This window comes from Mustela putorius, unplaced genomic scaffold (genome assembly GCF_011764305.1).
Source record: "Mustela putorius furo isolate JIRA1106 unplaced genomic scaffold, ASM1176430v1.1 tig00537303_pilon_pilon_pilon, whole genome shotgun sequence".
Taxonomy (NCBI): Eukaryota; Metazoa; Chordata; class Mammalia; order Carnivora; family Mustelidae; genus Mustela; species Mustela putorius.
This window is the reverse complement of record NW_025422441.1, coordinates 832,209-852,154: the sequence shown is the minus strand read 5'-3', so window position 1 is coordinate 852,154 and position 19,946 is coordinate 832,209. Positions and strand designations below refer to the sequence as shown.

Below are 19,946 nucleotides of genomic sequence, written 5' to 3'. Positions count from 1 at the left end.
TTTCGGTACAGGTGTTTACTTTATTTTTCTTTGAAAGATTTTATTTACTTATTTGACGGAGACAAAGACAGTGAGAGGGAGAACACAAGCAGAGGGAGTAGGAGAGGGAGAAGCAGGCTTCCCGCTGAGCAGGGAGCCTGATGTCTTGGTCTTGGGGTCACGAGTTCAAGCCCCAGGTTGGGCGTAGAGATTACATAAATGAATAAAACTTTTAAAAATTTTTTAAAAATTAAAAATTTGAAAAATAAAATAAGTTTCCAATTGTGTTAAAATGTGTAAAACACAAAATTTACCATCTTAACCATCTTAACATGGTATAGTTCCGTGGCATCAAATACACTCCGTGTAGTTTACAGCCATTGCACTATTCATTTCCCAAACTTTCTTGTCGTTCCAGAGTGAAATTCTGGACCCATTAAATGATACTCACCATGTCCTGCCCCACCCGCGGCCTCTGGCAGCACTGATCTCCATTCTGTCTCTGTGTATTAGACTACTCTCTGCAGTTCCGGTGAGTGGACTCATACGGGATCTCTCTTCTTGTGTCTGGATTGCTTTGCATTCCATAATGACTTTAAGGTTCATTCAAATTGTTGTGCGTATCAGAATTCCATTCTTTTTAAAGGCTGAATGAGTCTCCCGTTTGTACATGGGTACATGTCAATGCATACTTGGGTTGTTTCCCATTTCCTTTTTGTAAATTTATTCTCACTCCTAATAAGTGAATTGGCTGAGACTCTGCTCCACTGGCTTCATTGCGGGATCCAGGCTGAATAAATGACCACGATCTAGAACATTCCTGGTCTTCCTCGCTGCGGGAAAGAACTCTGGCAATTAAAGGCTCTCGTAGGAAGATGTCACTTCCTCTTACCTCTCATTGGCCTACACTTGTCACGTGGTCTCACCTGCCCCCAGGGGGCCAGCAGCCAGCCAGCCATGCAGCAGCAGAAGAGGGGGCACAGCTGGCCAGCACTCACTTTGCTGAAAACCATCGTACTTGTCACATTTTCCATCATTTTAATTATTTGGTTTTGTAGTTTTTATTTCCTCTAAATAATGAGTGACATTATTTGGTATTGGTGATTGTTTTCTGCATAAATGATCTGGCATCATGATATGGAATTTTGCTATGATTTCCACAAAATAAAAAATATCCACCTTATCCCAGGTGTACAGGTGTTTGTATCCTAGACCTTGCCTCGTCCAAACCCAAACCTAGGACCGGCACAGTGCACAGACGTCTCCAAGGGTGACATTTCTGACATCGAAAACTTGTGAGTTTTTGCTACCTCAACTTTGAGAACATATGGATCTCTTGAGCTCTTCCCAGCTCAGTGCAGTGGCCGTATCACAGCCAATGAGGCTTATCTGAGGGGCGATTATTGCTAATCGAAAACTTTTCTCAGTTTTTCCCCAGCAATATTTATATAGGAATCTTTTATATTTACAACCCCCCAAATCAATAAAATAACTTTACCAAAATAATATATGGAGTGGGCGCATGGGTGACTTAGTTAAGCATCTAACTGGCTCAGGTGATGATCTCAAGGTCCTGGGATGGAGCAACATGTTGGGTCTCTCCTCAGTGGACCGTCTGCTTCTCCCTCTGCCTCTGCCCTCCCTCCCACCACTCGTGCTCTCTCTCTCTCAAATAAATAAATACAATCTTTAAAAAAATAATGTGTCTGGAGCGCCGGGGTGGCTCCGTGGGTTAAAGCCTCTGCCTTCGGCTCAAGTCATGATCTCAGGGTCCTGGGATCGAGCCCCGCATCTCGATCAGCGGGGATCCTGCTTCCCCGTCTCTCTGCCTGCCTCTCTGCCTGCTTGTGATCTCTGTCTGTCCAATAAATAAATAAATAATCTTGAAAAAAGAAATAATAATGTGTGGGGAAAACCGAGAGTCACAGCTCAGGAGCGATGGGTAAGTGGCCGCCATCCCAGGAGGACATTCTGCAGGGCCCTGGGGTACGCAGAAGAGTGTTCACGCTCGGGGCAGGGCTGGGGCCGACAGAGGGCGCGCGCCTGCCGTGGGCTCGTGCACAGCCGTGCTCATCCCTGCGTTTGGGAAGGGAAGTGTTTTGCCCTTCACCTTCAATGATATGTAAGTGTTACTCACACAAAGATGTTTTACTGGTTTTTCGTTCTACTGTAATTTTTCCCACTTAAATTGGACTCGCAGCCGCTGTGGCTGTGGGCCCTGGCTTCCAGGCACAGATTGTTGACATTAAACGGAAGAGACCTGCGTGGGAGCCAAGGGTACCCGCGAAGCTCCTAAATGACATTTTTTATATTTAATCCAGCATCGATTCCAGAGCATAGACGGTTAATTTTTTCCCAGACTTTTAAGAAAGCTCTCACGCCCGGCCGCGGTACTGATGGGCACCGTGTGTCTTCGGGTGTCAGATCTGCGGGGTCCCCGTCGTCCCGCATCGCCCGGTGGCTTCCACGCCTGAACACGCGGGAACAAAACCAAAACCCACCATCTTCTGAGAGTCCTGTGTCGTGCCGCGCTGAGAAGCACGGGTCTGAGATGACGTCGGGCCAGAAAGGTGCTTGGATTCCGGACCACTTCTCTGCGGCCTCAAGAGCTGACGGGCACTGAGTGTCCCCCACGGAGCCTCCGGGGTCGTCCCAGCCGCGGGGGGGCCGGGATTGTCTCCGGACGGGCGCGCGGCTGCCATCTGCTGGAAACTGTCAGAATACAGGCGTTTCGCCACCTCAGCCGCGGCGGCCGTGGGAGACCGCAAACCCTACCTAAAACATACCGTGAGCAAAATAAATCGAGAGTCAACAGAGGAAGGACGTCCGTGAGGTGATGCTCGTGCAGCCATTGTCCTCCCGGCCTGGCCGGGGCCAGTTGCAGAGACAGACGAGGCACTCGGACAGGAGAGGACCGGGTGGAGGGACGTCCCCCAACGCCGAGTCTTCTCAACCCAGAAGTCAAGGTCACGACACGGGCAAGTTCAGTCCATTGCCCCCGTTCTCAGAAGCGGGCAGGGGAGGTGGGTGCGGGATGGAGGTGGACAAGGCCAGTGGCCCAGGGTGCAGAGGGGAAGGCCCGCGCTCCACCTTCCCACACCCCAGACCCACCAGAGACGCGCCTCGCTTCTGCGGGCTCCCCCCAACGTCGCGGCTCTTGTCCCCTCTCCCCTTGGGGGGGGGATGGAGCCCAGCCGTCCATCAGCACACCCTGCCCCTCTGTGTAGGCTCCTCCTCCAACACCGTCACGCCCCTTTGTGCCCCTCTGGGGACCCTCCTGGCTGTGTGGGTGGGGGTTGCTCCCCAGAAGGCCCTGGAACGAACGCATCAGAACGGGAGGCAGTGAACCAGGCTGGGTTTTGTCAAGACGGTGCGCTTCTGACCTTTGCTCCGGGGCGGACAAGCTGCCCCGGCGCCCGCCCGTGTGTTACGGAGACGCCCAGTTTGCATAGGAAAGCAGGAGCGCCACGCCCGACTCTTTTCTTTCCGTCCGAGTGAAAAATTCTCCAGTTGCTGGATGTTTAGCTTGTTTCCAATTTTTAAAAAAATTGTTTCCTTTTCCTTTTTTTGTTATTGTGGTAAAATATACACAACGTCCTCCTGACCCTTTGTGAACGTGGAGGTCTGTGGCGTCCCGTCGCGGGGAGAGCACCCCCATCCCTCTCCAGGGCTCTTCTGGTCCTGGCCGGCCTACGTGGGACCTGTTGGACACCGGCTCCAAGGCGTCACCTCCTCGGCCCCTGCGATCAGCCTTCCTGGCTGCGGACCTAGTGGAGTCACGCGCTGTCCGTCTTTGCGACTGCCTCATCTCCCCGAGCACAGCGTCTTCAGGGTTTGCCCATGTTTGCACAAGGCAGAATGTTCTTCCCGGCAAAGGCTGACAGCGTTCCCCCGTGGTCTTCCCGCGCCGCCCCCCCCCATTCACCCGTCCAGGGACCTGGTATCTCTCCTGCTCCTCGGCTCCTGCGAACATCACCACTAGGACCGCAGCGTGCAGATGCCGTTTCCGGTCTCTGGGGTCCCTTCCCGCGAGTGGCATTGCTGGGTCGTCTGGGATCACGTGACTGACAGCTCGAGGAAGGGCCCTGCTGTTCCCCCGGGGGTGACCTTTTGCTCCCAGCAGCAGGGCCCGAGGGGGTCACCTATAAGGGGTTACATATAAGACGACATGATCTGCAAACAGAGACAAGTTTACTTCCTCCTTTCCGAAGAGGACGCCCTTTATTTCTTTTTCTTGTCCAGTTGCTCTGGCTGGAATTTCTCATACTACAGGAAAGAGAAGTGGTATGAGCAGATGTCCCTGTTCTATTCCGATCTTAGAGGAAAAGCTTTCCGTGTTTCGCCAGTGACTATGAGGCTGGTTATGGATTTTTCAACTGTGGTTTTTGTCCTGTCGAGATAGTTTGCTTCCACTCCCAGTTCACTGAGTGTTTTTATCATGAAGGAGCGCTGAACTTTTGGCTGCTGCTTGCCTCTGAGTCGGTGGGACGGCGGGACGGCCGTGCGGGCGTCTCCTTACCGCGCGACCGTCTTTCATCCCACCCTGCGGAACCCCTTGGAGCATCTCTTTCCGGGCAAGCTAATGGTCATGAGCTCCCTCCACGCTTGTGCACGTGGGACTGTCTTAATTTCGCCCTCACTCTTGAAGGACAGTTTTGGTGGAAATAGGATTCTTCGTTGACACTTTTTTTTCTTTTGAGCACTTGGGCTATAGAAGCCAGGTGCCTTCTGGCCTCCACATTTTCTGATGAGAAAGAAATCCACCCATCGTCTGACTGAGGACCCTTGGATGCTACGAGCAGCTTCTCTCCTGCTGCTTTCAAAATTCTTTCTATTTTGTTTTGAAGGTTTGATCACACTGTCTCGGTGTAGGTCTCTTTGAGTTCACCTTAACTTGGAGGTCACTGAGCCTCTTGGATGTTTATATTTACGTCTGTATTTTATATATATATCTCATATATATACAGGAAATATATATATTATGTTTATATTTATATTTACGGCTTTCATCAAATCTGGGAAATTTAAGCCTTAACTTCTCCAGCTGCGCTCGGTCTCTTTCCCCCGCTCTTCTCTTTCTGGGACCCCTGATGCACATGTTGGTGATGTCACAAGTCCCTCGGGCTCTGTTCACTTCAATCTTTTTTTTTCTTCAGTTCTTTAGAGTCGATCATTTCTATTGTCCTGTCGTCGTGTTCGCCAGTCCTTTGTTCTGCTGCTCAGATCTGCCTTTAAATCTCCTTCATTCTGTCTCTGTGCCGAACGGGCGCCGCCTTCACCTCTGATCTTGCACTTTCTGGCTCCGCGCTTTCTTTTCAGTGTCTCTTTAGGTTTTCCATCTCTTTGTTGGTCTCGCCATTTTAGTCACACATCATCTCCTGGACATTCTCCACGTCTTCCTTAAGTCTTTGAGCATCCTTCAGACAATTGTTTTAAAGTCTTTGTTCAGCAGACCTGCTGGGTCTTTCTCAGGAACAGTTTCTGTTGAGCTTTTTTTCTATTGAATGGGCGTGATTTCCTATTTCTTGGTGCGCCCTGTGATTTTTCTGAAGACTAGATATTTGAATCTAATAATGTGGTAACTCTGGAAATCAGACTCTCCTCCTTCCCCAGGGTTTTCTGTGTTATTGTTATTATTATTATCTGTCTCTGTGCTAAGGATTAGTGTGAGGGGTAAACAGAAGGTCTGATTTGGTCTTTTCTTAGCCTGTGTGACAGCATGGTCCTGAGACAGGAGCTGAGATGCCCCTGGGACCTGGAGCCCGGAGGAGAGGCTGGGTGGAGGTCAGGCCTCCTCCAGCGCACTCCTGGGCTCTGTCCCGGGCAGCCACAGGTAGTTGCAGGAGCTGAGGGAAAGCTGGAGGCTTACCCCTCCCGCCCCCCACATCCAGGGCTCGTAGGGCCGCCAGCTGCAGGACGGGGACGGGGACAGGGGGAAGCTATGGCAGGGGCTGAATCCAGGGCTCAGCTGGAATTAGCAGAGGCCCTGTAAGCAGCGACAGCTCGTGTGTGCTGAGCCGGGGCGAGGAGCCTGGGAACAGTGCTGTCTCTGGACCCTGGAGGGCATACAGGAAGGGGTGAGTGTTCAGGACATAGGACACCTGAGTCCTGCCTGCCTACGAACCGGTGGGACATGCTACGTGCTGCCAAGCACCCCCCACACGTGCTGGCACTGTCCCTGAGAACCTCACCCGACGGGCGTGTGCTTGGTGGGCCTACGAAGCCCCCAGCGCACTGATACTCTGATACTCTCCTATCCCCCGTGCCAGGCCCTCTGCCTTCCATGGACAAGGCCCCCACAGGTGCTTGACCCCAGGACTCAGGGGCTCCGCTTCTTGGTCCCTGAACCACGACACCCATGTGTCCCAGGCACTCTGGTCGCTGTCCCTAGCAGTGAAGAATTACCAGCTTCCAGAGCCCTGACAGCAGTATGGTCAGACTTGTGGTCCCCCAAGCTGGGAGGAAGCACATGCTGGGGGCTACTGGGCTGTGGTGCCCGTTCCAGCGGCTGTGGCTGACCAGGGCCCACGGCACGGTCGAAGTGGTCTGGCGGGCCTGATCCACAAGAGTTGGCACAGGCAGCCCCCCATTATTGCGTTGCGAGACCTGGGTGTCCGGCAAGGGGGTGGCGGACAGTAGTGGCTCCCGCACTTGGGCACGCGGTCACAGGCGGGGCTAGGATAGGCCTGGAATTTCTGTTTCGGTGGGTCGAGGGTGGAGCCGAGGACGTGTGGCTTCCCTCCCCTGCCGCCCGGAGGCCCCGGGACCATGCCCGTGTGCTCAGAACTCACGCTGTGAGGAACACTCGCTTATTACAGAGAATCGGGACTTATGGTAAACGTGGTCGACATCCGCTGCCCCAGTGGAAAATGTGATCGCTTGACCGGCTTCCCTACCTGAGCCAGTTCTCGGACCCAGAACCCATGAATCGGAAGACCTCCTCGGTCTCCCCAAGACACTCTGGTGGAGGCAGCAGGACTCTGAGGCCTTTGGTCACGCTGCCCCAGCCACCACGCTGGGCAGGCGGGCCCGAGGGAGCTGGGGCCGCCAGGTCGGATTCGGGGCTGGTGGACCCCAGGGGCTGCCGCGCACCAGCACAGGCCCCGCCAGAGGGGGGAAAGGAAGGGAGTCCGGGTCTGGTCGCACTCACACAGGCTCCCCCTCACTCCTCCCAGTGCGGCACAGAAAGCTTTGCCAAGCCAAGCGTCACAAAGCACTTCCCAGAGGCCATGTTCACCTGTTGTAGGAAACAGCCTCACCCCTGCTCGTCTCTGCCGTGCGAGCCTGGACGCGGTGTGTGATTTATTACACCGGGGCGTGGGGAGGAGGGTCTGAGGCTCCCACCGGTCTTACCTGCTACAGGAAGTCTGTGTTCTGTAGCCCGAGGAGCCACTGAGGGTCCCGCCTGTGGGAGGCCACAGGGCTTGAGACAAGAACCAAGCAGGCCCTGACTTGTGCCTCCTTTAAAGTCTGAATAACCTAACAAAAGGTTTAGGACGGGAAAAGTTGAGCAGCACAGAGAAAGGGTCTGTGCTGTGTGCTGTGCGCTCGCCTACGTGACTTCCCACGCGCTTGCTAAACAACGGAGGACAACTCGGCGGGGGTCAATCGTTCGGTGCCGGTCCTTGCTGCCCTCGCACGGCCCATGAATGACTTTCAGGTTTGCTGTATCAACACAGAACAACTGTACTAGCATCAGCCGTTTGGTGTCACGAGGTCTGCTTACAGCTGAAGGTGAAACTTATTATGGGAACTCGTGGTTGTTTCACCAGACACAGGTGTACTGCTCCTCCTGTCACTATATATATGGCCTTAGCGCTTTGAATCAAATCCCACTGCTGGCCCCTCCTCAGTGCTCCTCCTGCCCCATCTCTTTGTGTCTTAAGTTCCTTTCACCACCTTACCCTCACGTCCGTGGTCCATTTGTCGCGCCGGCCGCGACTCCCGCCTGTGGTTAAGTATGTCTGTCCCAGCTGTATGTTCCCGGACCGCTGCGGGTCTGCCCGTGGCTCTGTGGATACACTGGACCCTCTGTGAGCAGGACGCCCGGCTCTCACTGAGAGAGCAGAGCCTGACAAGGACCCGGTCACCAGGATTCAGACCCCCTGGGACTCTGTCTGCTGTCCCTGCTCCGGGCAAAAAACGGCAGATGAGCTCTGGTCATGGCCTCGGGGCCAGAGGCTGGGTGCAACCATGCTCAGCCCTGCTTACCCTGCCCCTGGAGGCTTTTCAGGAAACAATCTGGGAAGCTGGGCTCTGGCGGGCGTGAGAGGCACTGTGCGGCCTTGGAGGGAGAGTCCAGCTGCTAAGGCTCACCACCGTGCCTGCCTCTGGAACGCCACCCTTCACAAACAGGCACACTACTCCTGCCCGACGATGGGCCACAGGGGCACAGCCAACGGCAGGGGACAGGAGAGCATGGAGCCCCGGCCTCAGTGGTGCCAGGCGTGAGCGGAGCCCCAAGGGCCCGGCCGAACGACGCGTGGCTGGCCGGACCAGCGACAGGGGCCGAGGCTGTCCCGGAGCAGACCTCCGCGGGGTGGGCCTCCGCCTCGCTGCTGCTCAGTCAGCTTTCTCTGCCCTGAGACATGCGGCCACAGGCTAGTGTCTTCTCCGAGGCCCTGCTGCTCCGCCCCTGGCCGAGCACTGAGCCTGAGGCAGCGGCCCCGACCAGACCCCCACGCACACCCGACCCCAGAACAAAAACGCAAGACAGGACCCACCGGAGGTTGGAATTGCTTTTATTGGGGTGGGCAGTGCAAGCTCACCCGTGGTCAGGTTAGTTCTCTGCCCTCACGGAGGCGGCCAGAACCCCGCTGCTTCACGCGCTGCCGCCTGGGTTAGTGGGACATGCAAAGCTTCGTCAGAGGGTTGAGGCGGGGCGGGGAGCGGGGTGGAAGCCACCAAGGTGGCCCTGGGCCCGGCAGCAGTCTCCCCGGAGACAGGCAGGAAGCCCGCGGGGCGGGGCCACAGGGGGGCAGAGCCGACAGGAGCCCCATCATACCCAGGCTGGCCCCGGGCTGGCGCGCCCGAGAGCTGGGCCGTGGGGAGTCTCCCCGGAGGGTCTCCCTCCCACCCCAGATCTGGGGCCCCGGGGCCGGGGTGGGGGAAGGACACTGAAGGCACTTACTGGGGGCTGAGGCCTGGGGTCTTGGGACAGTGTCAGTGGGGGTGGAGGGGGCAGGGTCCACAGCTTGCCAGGGGCCAGCTGGCTCTGCACACCGGACCCTGCTCTTCCCGTGGTGAAGGGGCTTCTCCGGGCAGGCTCGAAGAGACGGCTGACCCAGGACCGCCCGCCCGCCCCGGCAGGGCCCGCTGAGCACGGAGGTCAGTCCCGGAAACAGGAGAGAAAGCTGGTGGTGAGGGCTCTGCCGGTGAGGGGGGCCGCCCCCCCGCCTCCCCGAGCTGCTAGGACCGGTGTCGGGTGTCAGCGAGCCCGGCGAGCAGGGCCGGCAGAACCGGGCCCTGACAACACCCTCCCTGGAGGCCCAGAAGGGCTGGGCTGGGGGCCTGGCTCGGGACCCTCCAAGGCACCTGGCTGGGGCGAGTGGCAGGCAGACAGGAGCAGGAGGCCTGCAGGATGAGGGGGTCCGAGGGGCCCAGCTGGCCCCTCCCCCAGACACAGGCTGTCTGAACAGGAAACAGATACTAACGTATTAGTCTCGTTGGTTCTTTTTGGTTAAAGTTGAGGCACCGCTTGGGAGGAAGACACCTTTAGACACGCAAGACCCAGCACCTGGGCGGGGAACCTGGCCACATGCAGAGCGGGGGGGCGGGGCGCGGGCAGCCGGTCAGGCTGCTGCAGACTCGGGGCCCCCGAGGGAGGGTGCGGGCCCGGAGGCGTAGCGGCGGCCATAGCCTGAGGAAGAGTAGGAGGATGAAGAGAAGGTCATGGAGAAGCCGGAGCCGGTGGCGTCGAAGCTGCCTCGGCGGGAGCCGGCCCGGGAGCCGGTGCGTGAGCCGGAGCGCGAGCCGGCCGTGGAGCCCGAGCCACTGATGCTGTACGGGCTGTAGTAGCCCTTGGTGGACTGGGCGGCGGCCTCCAGCAGCCGCAGCCCCGTGCCCTCCTCCACCATGCTGCGGTCCAGTGCGTCCTTGTACGAGATCTTCAGCTTGGTCTTGGGGCAGGTGAGGTACTTGGAGTAGGCGCCAACGTCACGCAGCTTCTGGGCGGTGCGGGCGTCCACCATGCCGCGCTGCAGGGCCTCGTCCAGGGGCACGCGGCCCGGGGCGTCGGGCTCGATCAGGCCGCCGGTCAGGTACTGCACCTCCAGGAACCGCTGGCCCGCCTCATAGTACAGCCAGCCCTTCTTCAGGGCCTGCGCGGCTGACATCTTGGTCTTGGTACGCGGGTCCTCGAAGCCGCAGAAGGCCTTCTGCGCCAGGTTGATGCGGTCCACCATGATCTTGTCCACCAGGCCCTTGTTGACGGCGTCCGTGACGGGGAAGCGCTCGCCGGAGCTGGGGTCGAGGATGCCGCCCGTGCAGGCCTGGGCCTCCAGCAGCCGCTGCCCCGTGATGTTGTCCACAAGGCCGCGGTGCATGGCCTCTGTGATGGACACCTTCTCCAGCGTCTCCGTGTCCAGGATGCCGGCCACGGGGCCCGTCTCCTCCGTGGGGTCCGCCCAGGAGGTCACCTGGGTCCTGGAGGGGGCAGGGCTGATGGGGTAGGAGGATGACGACCCCACGGAGGAAGAGCGGGAGCGGAAGCCGCCGGCGTTGCCCGAGAGCATGTCTGCGAACTCCGTGATGGAGAGCGTGCCGGCACGGTACTGGTCCAGCGCCGAGCGGTCGATCAGGTTCCTGGCGATGGCCTCATCGATGTCATACTGGCGGCCGGAGCGGCGGTCGGTGAGCATGGACTTGACCGCGCCGTCCGAGGAGGAGATGGTGACCTCCTCCCACTCGCACTCCTGCTCGGACAACTCCAGGTACGTCTGGTGGTCTATGAGCCCCTTGCGGTAGGCCTCGTACACGGACATCTCCTTGCCCGTCTCCGGGTCCACGATGACCACACGGCGCTTGCGCACGGAGGACTTGGAGGACGTCTTCCGCTCCCTCTTCTTCTCCTTCAGCGGCAGCAGGCGCAGCCCCGTGCCGGGGTCCTCCACGCAGCGCTCCATGAGCTGCAGGTACGTCAGGTTCTCCTCCGTGTTGGGGTCGAAGAAGCCCTTGGTGTCGTCACTCGGGTCCGTCAGGATCTCGTTCATCTCCTCGTCGAAGAGGCCGCGCTGGTAGGCCACGTCCACGGGCAGCCGGTGGCTCTCCTCGGGGTCGATGATGCCGCCCGTGGCGATCTGCGCCTCCAGCAGGCGGATGCCGTGGTCCTTCAGGATCAGACCCTTCTTCATGGCCTGGAACAGAGAGATGAGCTTCCCAGAGTATGGGTCCTTGTAGCCGGTGACCGCGCGCTCGGCCGACAGCAGCTTGTCCTTGAACTCGGGGCCCACAATGCCCATGCGCACGGCCTCCTCCACGGTCAGCTTGAGCCCCTTGATGGGGTCGATGACGTAGCCGGTGGCCGCCTGCGCCTCCAGGAGCTCGAAGGCCGTGCCGGGCCGGATGACGCCCTTCTTCATGGCCTGATACACCGACAGCCGCTCCTTGGTGGCGTCCACAAGGACGCCGGCGATGCAGCTGGTGCCCTCGAGGAACTTCTGCAGGTTCCTGCTGACCTCCTCCACGGATGCCAGCCCTTCCTGCAGCCGCAGCGCGGTCGCCTCGTCCATGACCTGCGAGCGCACCAGCTCCTCCACCGTGATCTGCTTGCGCAGGCCGCGGAAGGTCAGCTTGCAGGCGTCCGACAGGGGCAGGAGCAGCTGGCCGCTGGTCTCGTGGCGGCAACAGCGGCGCAGCAGCTGCGTGTAGCTGAGCCGCTCATCCGTGGACGGGTCCAGGTAGCTGCGCACTTCACTGGGCTCCGACAGCTGCTCGTACGTGTCCCTGTTGAGGTAGCCCCGCTGGTAGGCCACCTCCAGGGGCAGATGGAAGCCCAGGCGCGGGTCCACGATGCCGCCCGTGGCCAGCTGGGCGTCCAGCAGCCGCAGGGCCTCCTCCGCGGGGATCAGCTCCTTTTTCATGGCCTGGAAGAGCGAGATGGTCTGCTCCGTGTAGGGGTCACGGTAGCCGGTCACGGCCCGCTCCGCCGACAGCAGCCGGTCGTGCAGCTCGGGGCCCACCAGGCCCTTGCGCACGGCTTCATCTACGGTGAGCCGCTCGCCCTTCACGGGCTCCAGGAGGAAGCCCGTGGCCGCCTGCGCCTCCAGCAGGAGACGGGCCACCTCGGCACTCAGCAGCCCCTTCTTGAGCGCCTGGTAGATGGACAGCGTCTGCCTGGAGCCCGGCAGGTAGATGCCGGCCACGCAGCCCGTGCCGTACAGGTAGCGGGAAGCCGACTCCTCTTCCAGCACCTGGCGCAGGCTCTTGGTGCCGGCCCGGAGGAGCCCGTAGATCTCGTGGGAGATGATGCGGGCCTCGTGGAGGTCCTCGGCCGTGAGGCGGCGACGGACGTAGTCGTAGGAAGCCAGGTTCTGCTGGCGGATGATCTCTGTCTTCTCGATGATCTCGATGATGATGACGATCATCCGCTCCTTGGTCACGCGGCCAGCCTGGAAGTCCGCCAGCAGCCGTGTGCGCTGCTCCTCTGGGATCAGGTCCGACTGCATCACCTCCCACAGCGACATCGTGGAGCTGCCACGGCCGCCGCCACCGGGGATGTCGATCTGCGTCTCCTCGAACGCCCGGCGCGTCTCCTCCTCCGTGTACACCTGCGTGGTCTCCACCACCTCCGTCCCCTCGGCGCCTCTAAGCGGCAGCAGGCGCAGCCCCGTCTCGGGGTCCTCCACGCAGCGCTCCAGGAGCTGCAGGTACGTCAGGTTCTCGTGCGTGTTGGGGTCGAAGAAGCCCTTGGTATCGTCACTCGGGTCGGCCAGGACACGGTTCATGTCCTCGTCGAAGTAGCCGCGCCGGTAGGCCACGTCCACGGGCAGCCGGTGGCTGTGCACGGGGTCGATGATGCCGCCTGTGGCGATCTGCGCCTCCAGCAGCCGGATGCCGTGGTCCCTGAGGACTAGGCCCTTCTTCATGGCCTGGAAGAGGGAGATGGTGTTGCCCGAGTAGGGATCCTTGTAGCCAGTGACGGCCTTTTCGGCCGACAGCAGCTTTTCGTGCAGCTCGGGGCCCACGACGCCTGCCTTCACAGCCTCGTGGACGTACAGACGCTGGTTCCGCACAGGGTCCACCAGGAAGCCAGTGGCCGCCTGTGCCTCGAGCAGGAGAGTGGCCGTGCTGGGCCGGAGCAGACCTCGCCGCATGGCCTCGTAGATGGTCACCTTCTCCTTGGAGCTCTCCAGGTAGATGCCGGCCAGGCACCCGCTGCCCTGCAGCAGTGTCCGCACGGAGTTCAACTCCGACAGGTCCTTCACTGAGGTCCTGCCATCCTTGAGCTGCTCAAACTGGGTGCTGCTGAGGACCCCGGAGGCCACGAGCTCGCTGGCCGGCACCGGGGCACGCAGGCCGCTGAAGGACAGCCTCTCTCGCCGCACAGTCTCCACCTCCTCCACGATGGTGATGAGGATCTTGATGACTTTCTCCACCGTGACTGTGCCTGTCCGGAACTGGCGCACCAGTTCCTGTCTCTGCTCTGCTGTGAAGTACTCAGAGCTTAGCAGCTCCCACACAGTCACTGTCCTGCCCTTGAAGCTCCCCACAGGCACCTCCACAGGAGTCTTCTGGAAGGTCTCCTGGGCCTGCAGCTCGGAGCAGAGCCCCTCGCGCCGGGCCTGGGCGGCCTTCTCCGAGACCGGCAGCAGGCTCAGCCCCGTGAGCTGGTCTGGCCGGCACTGCTGCTGGAGCTGCCCATAGGTGACGGGCTCCTGAGAGGTAGGATCGCGGTAGGTTCTGGCTTCTTCCCCGGGTGCTGATAGGGTTCGGCGGGTCTCTTCATCCAGGTAGCCTCGGGCACAGGCCACGTCCACGGGCACGCGGTGGCTCTTGCTCGGGTCCACGATGCCGCCAGTGGCCAACTGGGCATCGAGCAGGCGCAGGCCCTGCTCCCGGGGGATGAGGCCCTTCTTTAGGGCCTGGAACAGGGAGACGCTCTGCCCCGAATAGGGGTCCTTGTAGCCGGTGACGGCCTTTTCGGCGGACAGTAGCTTCTCGTGCAGCTCGGGCCCCACCAGGCCGGCACGCACCGCCTCGTCCACAGTGAGCCGGGCGCTCGTGGCAGGGTCAATGATGTGGCCGGTGCCAGCCTGGGCCTCCAGGAGAGCCACAGCCGCCTCTGGAGGCAGGAGGTCTTTCTTCAGGGCCTCATAGATGCTCACCTTCTGGCCCGCCTCCTCCAGCCACACCCCTGCGATGACGTTGGCACCTCGCAGGGCCCGCCGCACGGAGTCCACGTCTGCCACCTCCCGCACGGATCGCTCGCCCCGCTGTAGCTGGCAGAGGAGATCGCGGTCGATGACCCCGCTCTCCAGCAGCTCCGCGGCGGGCACCAGGGCGCGCAGGCCCTCGAAGCAGAGCTGGCCCTTCTGCTCGTGCTCCTCCACCACCGTGATGACCATCTTGATGATCTTCTCCACTGTGACCTTGCCCGTGCGGAACTGCCGCAGGAGGTCCCGCCGCTGCTCTGCTGTGAAGTACTCGGAGTTGATGAGCTCCCAGATGGTCACCGTCCTGCCCTGGAACCTACCAAAAGGAGCAGACACGGTGGCCTTCTCGAACACGTCCCGGGCCTCGGAGTCTGTGTAGACCAGCTCGCCACCCCTGGCAGCCTGATCCGTGAGCGGCAGGAGGCGCAGCCCCGTGTCGGGGTCCTCCACGCAGCGCTCCAGGAGCTGCAGGTACGTCAGGTTCTCGTGCGTGTTGGGGTCAAAGAAGCCCTTGGTGTCGTCACTCGGGTCGGCCAGGACGCGGTTCATGTCCTCGTCGAAGTAGCCGCGCCGGTAGGCCACGTCCACGGGCAGCCGGTGGCTGTGCACGGGGTCGATGATGCCGCCTGTGGCGATCTGCGCCTCTAGCAGGCGGAGACCATGGTCGCGGACGATCAGGTCCTTCTGCATGGCCTGGAAGAGGGAGATCTGCTCCCCCGTGTACGGGTCGGTGTAGCCGGTGACGGCCCGCTCCGCCGACAGCAGCTGGTGGTGCAGCTCTGGGCCTACCACGCCCTCCTTCACGGCCTCCTGGACAGTCAAGCGCCGGTTGTGCACCGGGTCCAGGAGGAAGCCTGAGGCGGCCTGGGCCTCGAGCAGGATGAGTGCCGTGCCTGGGCTCAGCAGCTGCCTCTGGAGGGCCGCGTAGACGCTCAGCTTCTCGTCGGTGGGCTTCAGCAGCAGCCCCGCCACGCCGCTGCGGCCCTGCAGGTAGCGGCGCACGTCCTCCCGCTGGGCGAGCTCGGCCACCGTCGTGCGGCCCTGGGCCAGCCGCTGTAGCTCCTCCGAGCTCAGGACTCCCACCTCCTGCAGCCGCTGGGCCGGCACCTTCCGCCGCAGGCCGTCAAACGCGAGCTCGGGCTCCGCCTGCGCAGCCGGGCCGTCGGGCGCGTCCCGGCCGTTGGGCAGGGCTTTGGCGGTCACGGCCTGCGCGGCGGCGATCTCCTCGGACTGCGCCTGCGCGGCGCGGTGCTCCTCCTCCAGGCGCTGCAGCCGCTCCCGCAGCCGCCGGTTCTCCTCCGCCAGCAGCTCCTCCTGCTGCCGCCGCTGCTCCTGCAGCCGCTGGAGCTCCTCCTGCTGCCGCCGCGCGCCCTCCTCGGCCTCGCGCTGCCGCTGCCGGGCCTCCTCCATGCTGGCCAACAGCTGCTGCTTCTCCTGCTCCATCTGCTGCCGCTGCCGCTGCTGCTCCTCACGCAGCTTCTGCGCCTTGGCCACCTCGTCCTGGAAGAGCCGCTCCAGCTTGGCCTTCTCCTCCTCGACGAAGCGCTCGCGCTGCAGCAGGCGGTCCTTCTCGGACAGGAAGCTCTCCTGCAGGGCCCGCGTCTCCTGCAGCAGCTGCTCCTGCTGCACCACCTGCATCTGGGAAGGAGGGGAGGGGACAGTCAGGGACGCCGGGGCCCGCCTGAGAGCAGCCCCCCTGCCCCGGGGCCCACCCGCTTGCGCGTGGACGGCAGGTCGGTACCTCCTCGGACTTGTGCTGGAGCAACGCGGCCTCCTCCTTGAGCTTCTCCTTCTCGCGCTCCAGCTCGGCGATGGCGGCCCGGAGGCGCTGGGCGTCCTGGTCGCTCTGCTGCCGCTGGATCTCCAGCGTGTGCACTAGCGTCACCTTCTCCTGCGTGGCGAGCTCCGTGCGGTGCAGCTTCTCGCCGATCTCCTCCGCCTGCTTGCGGAAGCGCTGGGCGTCCTCCTCGGCGCGGGCCTGGGCCCGGCTCATCTCGGCCACGCGCATCTTGAGGCGCTCGGCCTCGGCGCTCATCTCCAGCTGCCGCTGCCGCTCGGCCTCCAGGGTGCGCTGGAAGCCCTGCGTCTCCTGCACCAGCTGCTGCGCCATCTGCTCCTTGTCCTCCTGCAGCTGCCGGGCCTGCTCCTGGGCCAGCTCCTTCTGCTGCTGCAGCAGCTCCGCCTCCGCCTTGAGGCGCGTGGCCTCCTGCACCGCCTGCATCTTCTCCTTGAGCATCTTCTCGGCCAAGGCCCGCTGCTGCGCCAGGTCCTCCTCCGCCAGCTGCCGCAACCGCGCCGCCTCCTGGGCTGCCACGCTCAGCCGCGCCGCCTCCTCCGCCACCTGCTTCATCTTCTCGGCCTCCTCCTGCAGGAAGCGCTGCGTGTTGTCCTTGTCGCGCAGAATGAGCGCACGGTTCTCCGCCTCGATGCGCGCCTTGAGCTTGCCCAGCTCCTCCATCTGCACGCGCACGGAGAAGAGCTCCTCCTCCACCTGGCTGCGCTGGCGGGCGGCCTCTGTCACCTCCGCCTTCAGCCGCTGCAGCTCCTCATCCAGGATGCTCTTCTGGTGGTCGGTCTCCTCCAGCTGCAGCCGCAGCGCCGTCAGCTCCTGCTCCACCTGCGCCTTCTGCCGTAGGGTCCGCTCCGCGAACTGCTTGTGCTTCTCCATCTCGGCGTCCGCCACCTGCTTCTGCTTCAGCGCCGCCTGCTCGGCCTGCGCGCGCCGCGCCGCCTCCTGCTCCGCGTCCTTGCGCAGCTTCTCCGCGTCCGCCTGTGCGCGCGCCCGGGCCTGCGCCTGCTCCTCCGCCGACTGCTTCAGCCGCTCCGCCTCCTCCACCTGCCGCCGCGACTGCGCCGCCTCCCGCTCCGCGCGCTCCCGCGCCTCCTCCGCCTCCTCGGCCGCCCGCCGCGCCGCCTCGGCCTCGGCGCGCAGCCGCTCCAGCTCGCTCTGCTCGTGCTGCAGCGTCTGCTGTAGCTCCTGCTCCTTCTGCTGCACCGCGAACGCGTGCGCCTTCTCCTCCGCCTGCAGCCGCTTCTGCGCCGCCTCCCGCGCCAGCTGCAGCTGCCGCGCCGACTCCTGCTCCGCGCGCTCGCGCAGCCGCCGCGCCTCCTCCACCTTGGCCTTGAGCCGCTCCACCTCCTCCAGCGCCGACTTGCGCTGTCGCGCCGCCTCCTCCTCGGCTGCCAGGCTCTTCTGCACGCGCTCCTCGGCCTCACGGCGCCGCTGCTCCTCCTCGGCCGCCAGCTGCCGCTGCCGCGCGGCCTCCAGCTCAGCCTGCTCCTTGCTGCGCAGCGTGTCCTCGGCATGGCTGCGGATGCGGCCCAGCTCCAACTCCAGCTCCACCTTCCCGGCGGCCGCCTTCTCGAAGCTCGCCTTGAGGGCCAGGATCTCCTCCTCCACCTGCCGCCGCTGCCGCACCGTGTCCTCCACCAGCCCCTTCTGCCGCTCCAGCTCGCTCTCGGACGCCTTGCGCAGCTGCGCCAGCCGCTCCTCGATGTCCGCCTTGTGCTGGGCCGCCTGCTCCTCCAGCCGCCGCCGCTGGAAGGCCTCGTCCTCCGCCAGGCGTCGCAGACGCTCGTTCTCCGCCTCCTTCTCCTTGAGCGCGATCTCCGCTTCGGTCTTGAGCCGCGTGGCCTCGCTGATGGCGGCCAGCTTCTCGGCCAGCACCCGCTCCGCCTCGGCCCGCTGGCGAGCGGCGTCCTCCTCGGCCAGCTGCCGCTGCCGCTTGGTCTCCTCCGCCAGAGCGCGCAGGCGGGCGGCCTCCTCGGCCAGCTCGCGGAACCGGCCAGCCTCGGCCTCCAGCCTCTGTTTGGACTTCTCGCTGGTGGAGCGCGACTCCTCCTCGGCGCGCGCCTTGCTGGCCAGCAGCACCTCCATCTCGGCCCGCACCTTGGCCAGCTCGGCCTCCAGCTCCTGGCGCTTCTGCGTTGCCGCGCCCGCCTCGCGCTGCAGCCGCGCCAGCTCCTCCTCCAGCAGCTGCCGCTGCTGCTCCCCCTGCTCCGTCTCGGCGCGCAGCCGGATCAGCTCCTGCTCCGCCACCAGGCGCTGCTGGGCGGTGCCCTCCGCCAGCTGCCGCTGCTTCTCCAGCTCCTGCTCCGCCAGCTCCCGCTGCCGCACGGCCTGCTCCTCCGCCTTGCCGCGGCGCCGGGCCTCGCGCTCCGCCTCCTCCTTCTGCTTCTCTGCCTCGGCCTGCGCCAGGCTCTTCTGCTGCGCCACCTCCTCCGCCTGGAGCCGCAGCCGCAGCGCCTCGTTGGCCTTCAGCCGCCAGCGCTCCAGCTCCTGCTCCGCCTCCTCCCGGGCGCGCTCGGCCTCCGCCTGCTGCTGCGCGTGCCGCTCCGCCTCCTCCCGCAGCTGCGCCACGGCCACGTGCTCCTCCTGCAGCGTGCGCTCCAGCTGCGCCGTCTTCTCGGCGAAGGAGGCCCGCTTGCTCTGCAGCTCTGCCTCCGCGCTGCGCTGCGCCGTCTCCAGGGCCACCTGCACCTGGCGCGCCCGCTCTGCCTCCGCCTGCCGCAGCCGCCGCTCTGCCTCCTCCGCCTGGAGCCGCAGCTCCTCCAGCGCCTGCACGGCCCGCTGTTTCTCCCGGGCCGCCTCGGCCTCCGCCTTCACGCGCAGGGCCAGCTCGGCCTCTGCCTGCCGCTTGCGCTGGCTCTCATCTTGCACCTGCCGCCGTAGGCGCTCCGCCTCCTCCTGCGCCTGACGCTTCTGCGCCTCCGCTTCCTCCGCCCGCGCACGCAGGGCCTGCAGCTCGCCCTCAGCCCCACCGCGCTGGCGCTCGGTGGTCTCCAGCTGCAGGCGCACCACGCGGATCTCCTCCTCGATGCGCAGCCGGCTGCGCTCGGCCGCCTCCACCTGCCGGGCCTTGGCCTGGATCTCCGCCTCCGAGGTCTCCCGTAAGTGCTGCAGCTCCTCCTGAATGCTCCGCTTCTGCTGCTGTGCGTCCACCGCGGCCTCCTCCCGCCGCGCCACCTCCTCCTGCATGCGCCGCTGCAGCTCCTGCGCTTCACGCTCCGCCTGCGCCTTGGCCTGGGCGTGGGCCTCGGCCAACTGCCGCTGCTTCTCCAGCGCGGCCTCCACCTCCGCCAGCCGCTCACGCTCCTCTGCCCGCTGCTGCTCCGCCAGCCTCTGCGGCCACAGCAGAGAGGAGAGAACCAGAGACAGTGGTGAGCACACTGCGGGCTGCCGGACGCAGCACAGGACGCATCACCACCACAGTTCACTCCGACAGCGCGGGGTGGGGGGGGGGGCGGGGATCGAGGAAGGACAGAGATCACAGCCCGGCGGAAGGAGACAGCGTGCACCCGCCCAGGGCACTCAGGTCAGCGAGCGCAGCCTGGCCCCACCGTGCTCACCAGCCTGGGGAAGGAGGCCCAGGCGTCCTCCCCTCTTCCCGCAGACAGGCCATGGAGACAGACGGACAGGGAGAGAGAGAGAAAGAGAGCAAAGCAGGAAGTTCGCAGAGCCTGCGAGCTGCACGCACCACATGGCCCTGCCCCCAAGACACGCTGACCACCAGCTGGCCTGGCTCTGGCCAGAGGGCCCCTGTCCCTGACCCAGGCCCGCTCCTGCAGCCCGGTGGACCGAGGAGGGGCAGGGCA

At 63.0% G+C, this 19,946-nt stretch overlaps 1 protein-coding gene, 1 long non-coding RNA gene and 1 other non-coding gene across 23 annotated transcripts in view; 2 read left to right on the top strand and 1 right to left on the bottom strand.

The window, feature by feature from the left end:
• Positions 1-216: 216 nt before the first annotated feature.
• LOC123390336 lies at positions 217-1,162 on the top strand. The gene is made up of 2 exons (XR_006604944.1): positions 217-511; positions 723-1,162. It is a non-coding gene; the product is annotated as an uncharacterized LOC123390336 (long non-coding RNA).
• A 166-nt stretch (positions 1,163-1,328) lies between these two features.
• On the top strand, positions 1,329-1,467 carry LOC123390343. Its single transcript, XR_006604949.1, has one exon. It is a non-coding gene; the product is annotated as a U4 spliceosomal RNA (small nuclear RNA).
• Positions 1,468-8,703: 7,236 nt separating this feature from the next.
• The window catches only part of PLEC (plectin), a 53,965-nt gene continuing 42,722 nt past the window's right edge, over positions 8,704-19,946 (bottom strand). For 20 of the 21 annotated variants that reach the window (XM_045074072.1, XM_045074073.1, XM_045074074.1 and 17 more), the window contains 2 exons: positions 16,093-19,473; positions 8,704-15,989 (listed from right to left, as the gene is read on the bottom strand). In XM_045074072.1, the coding sequence (XP_044930007.1) occupies positions 9,771-15,989; positions 16,093-19,473 (9,600 nt within the window). In that variant the 3' untranslated portion in view covers positions 8,704-9,770. The remainder of the gene's footprint in view (positions 15,990-16,092; positions 19,474-19,946) is intronic. The other variant, XM_045074090.1, reaches the window with a different exon arrangement.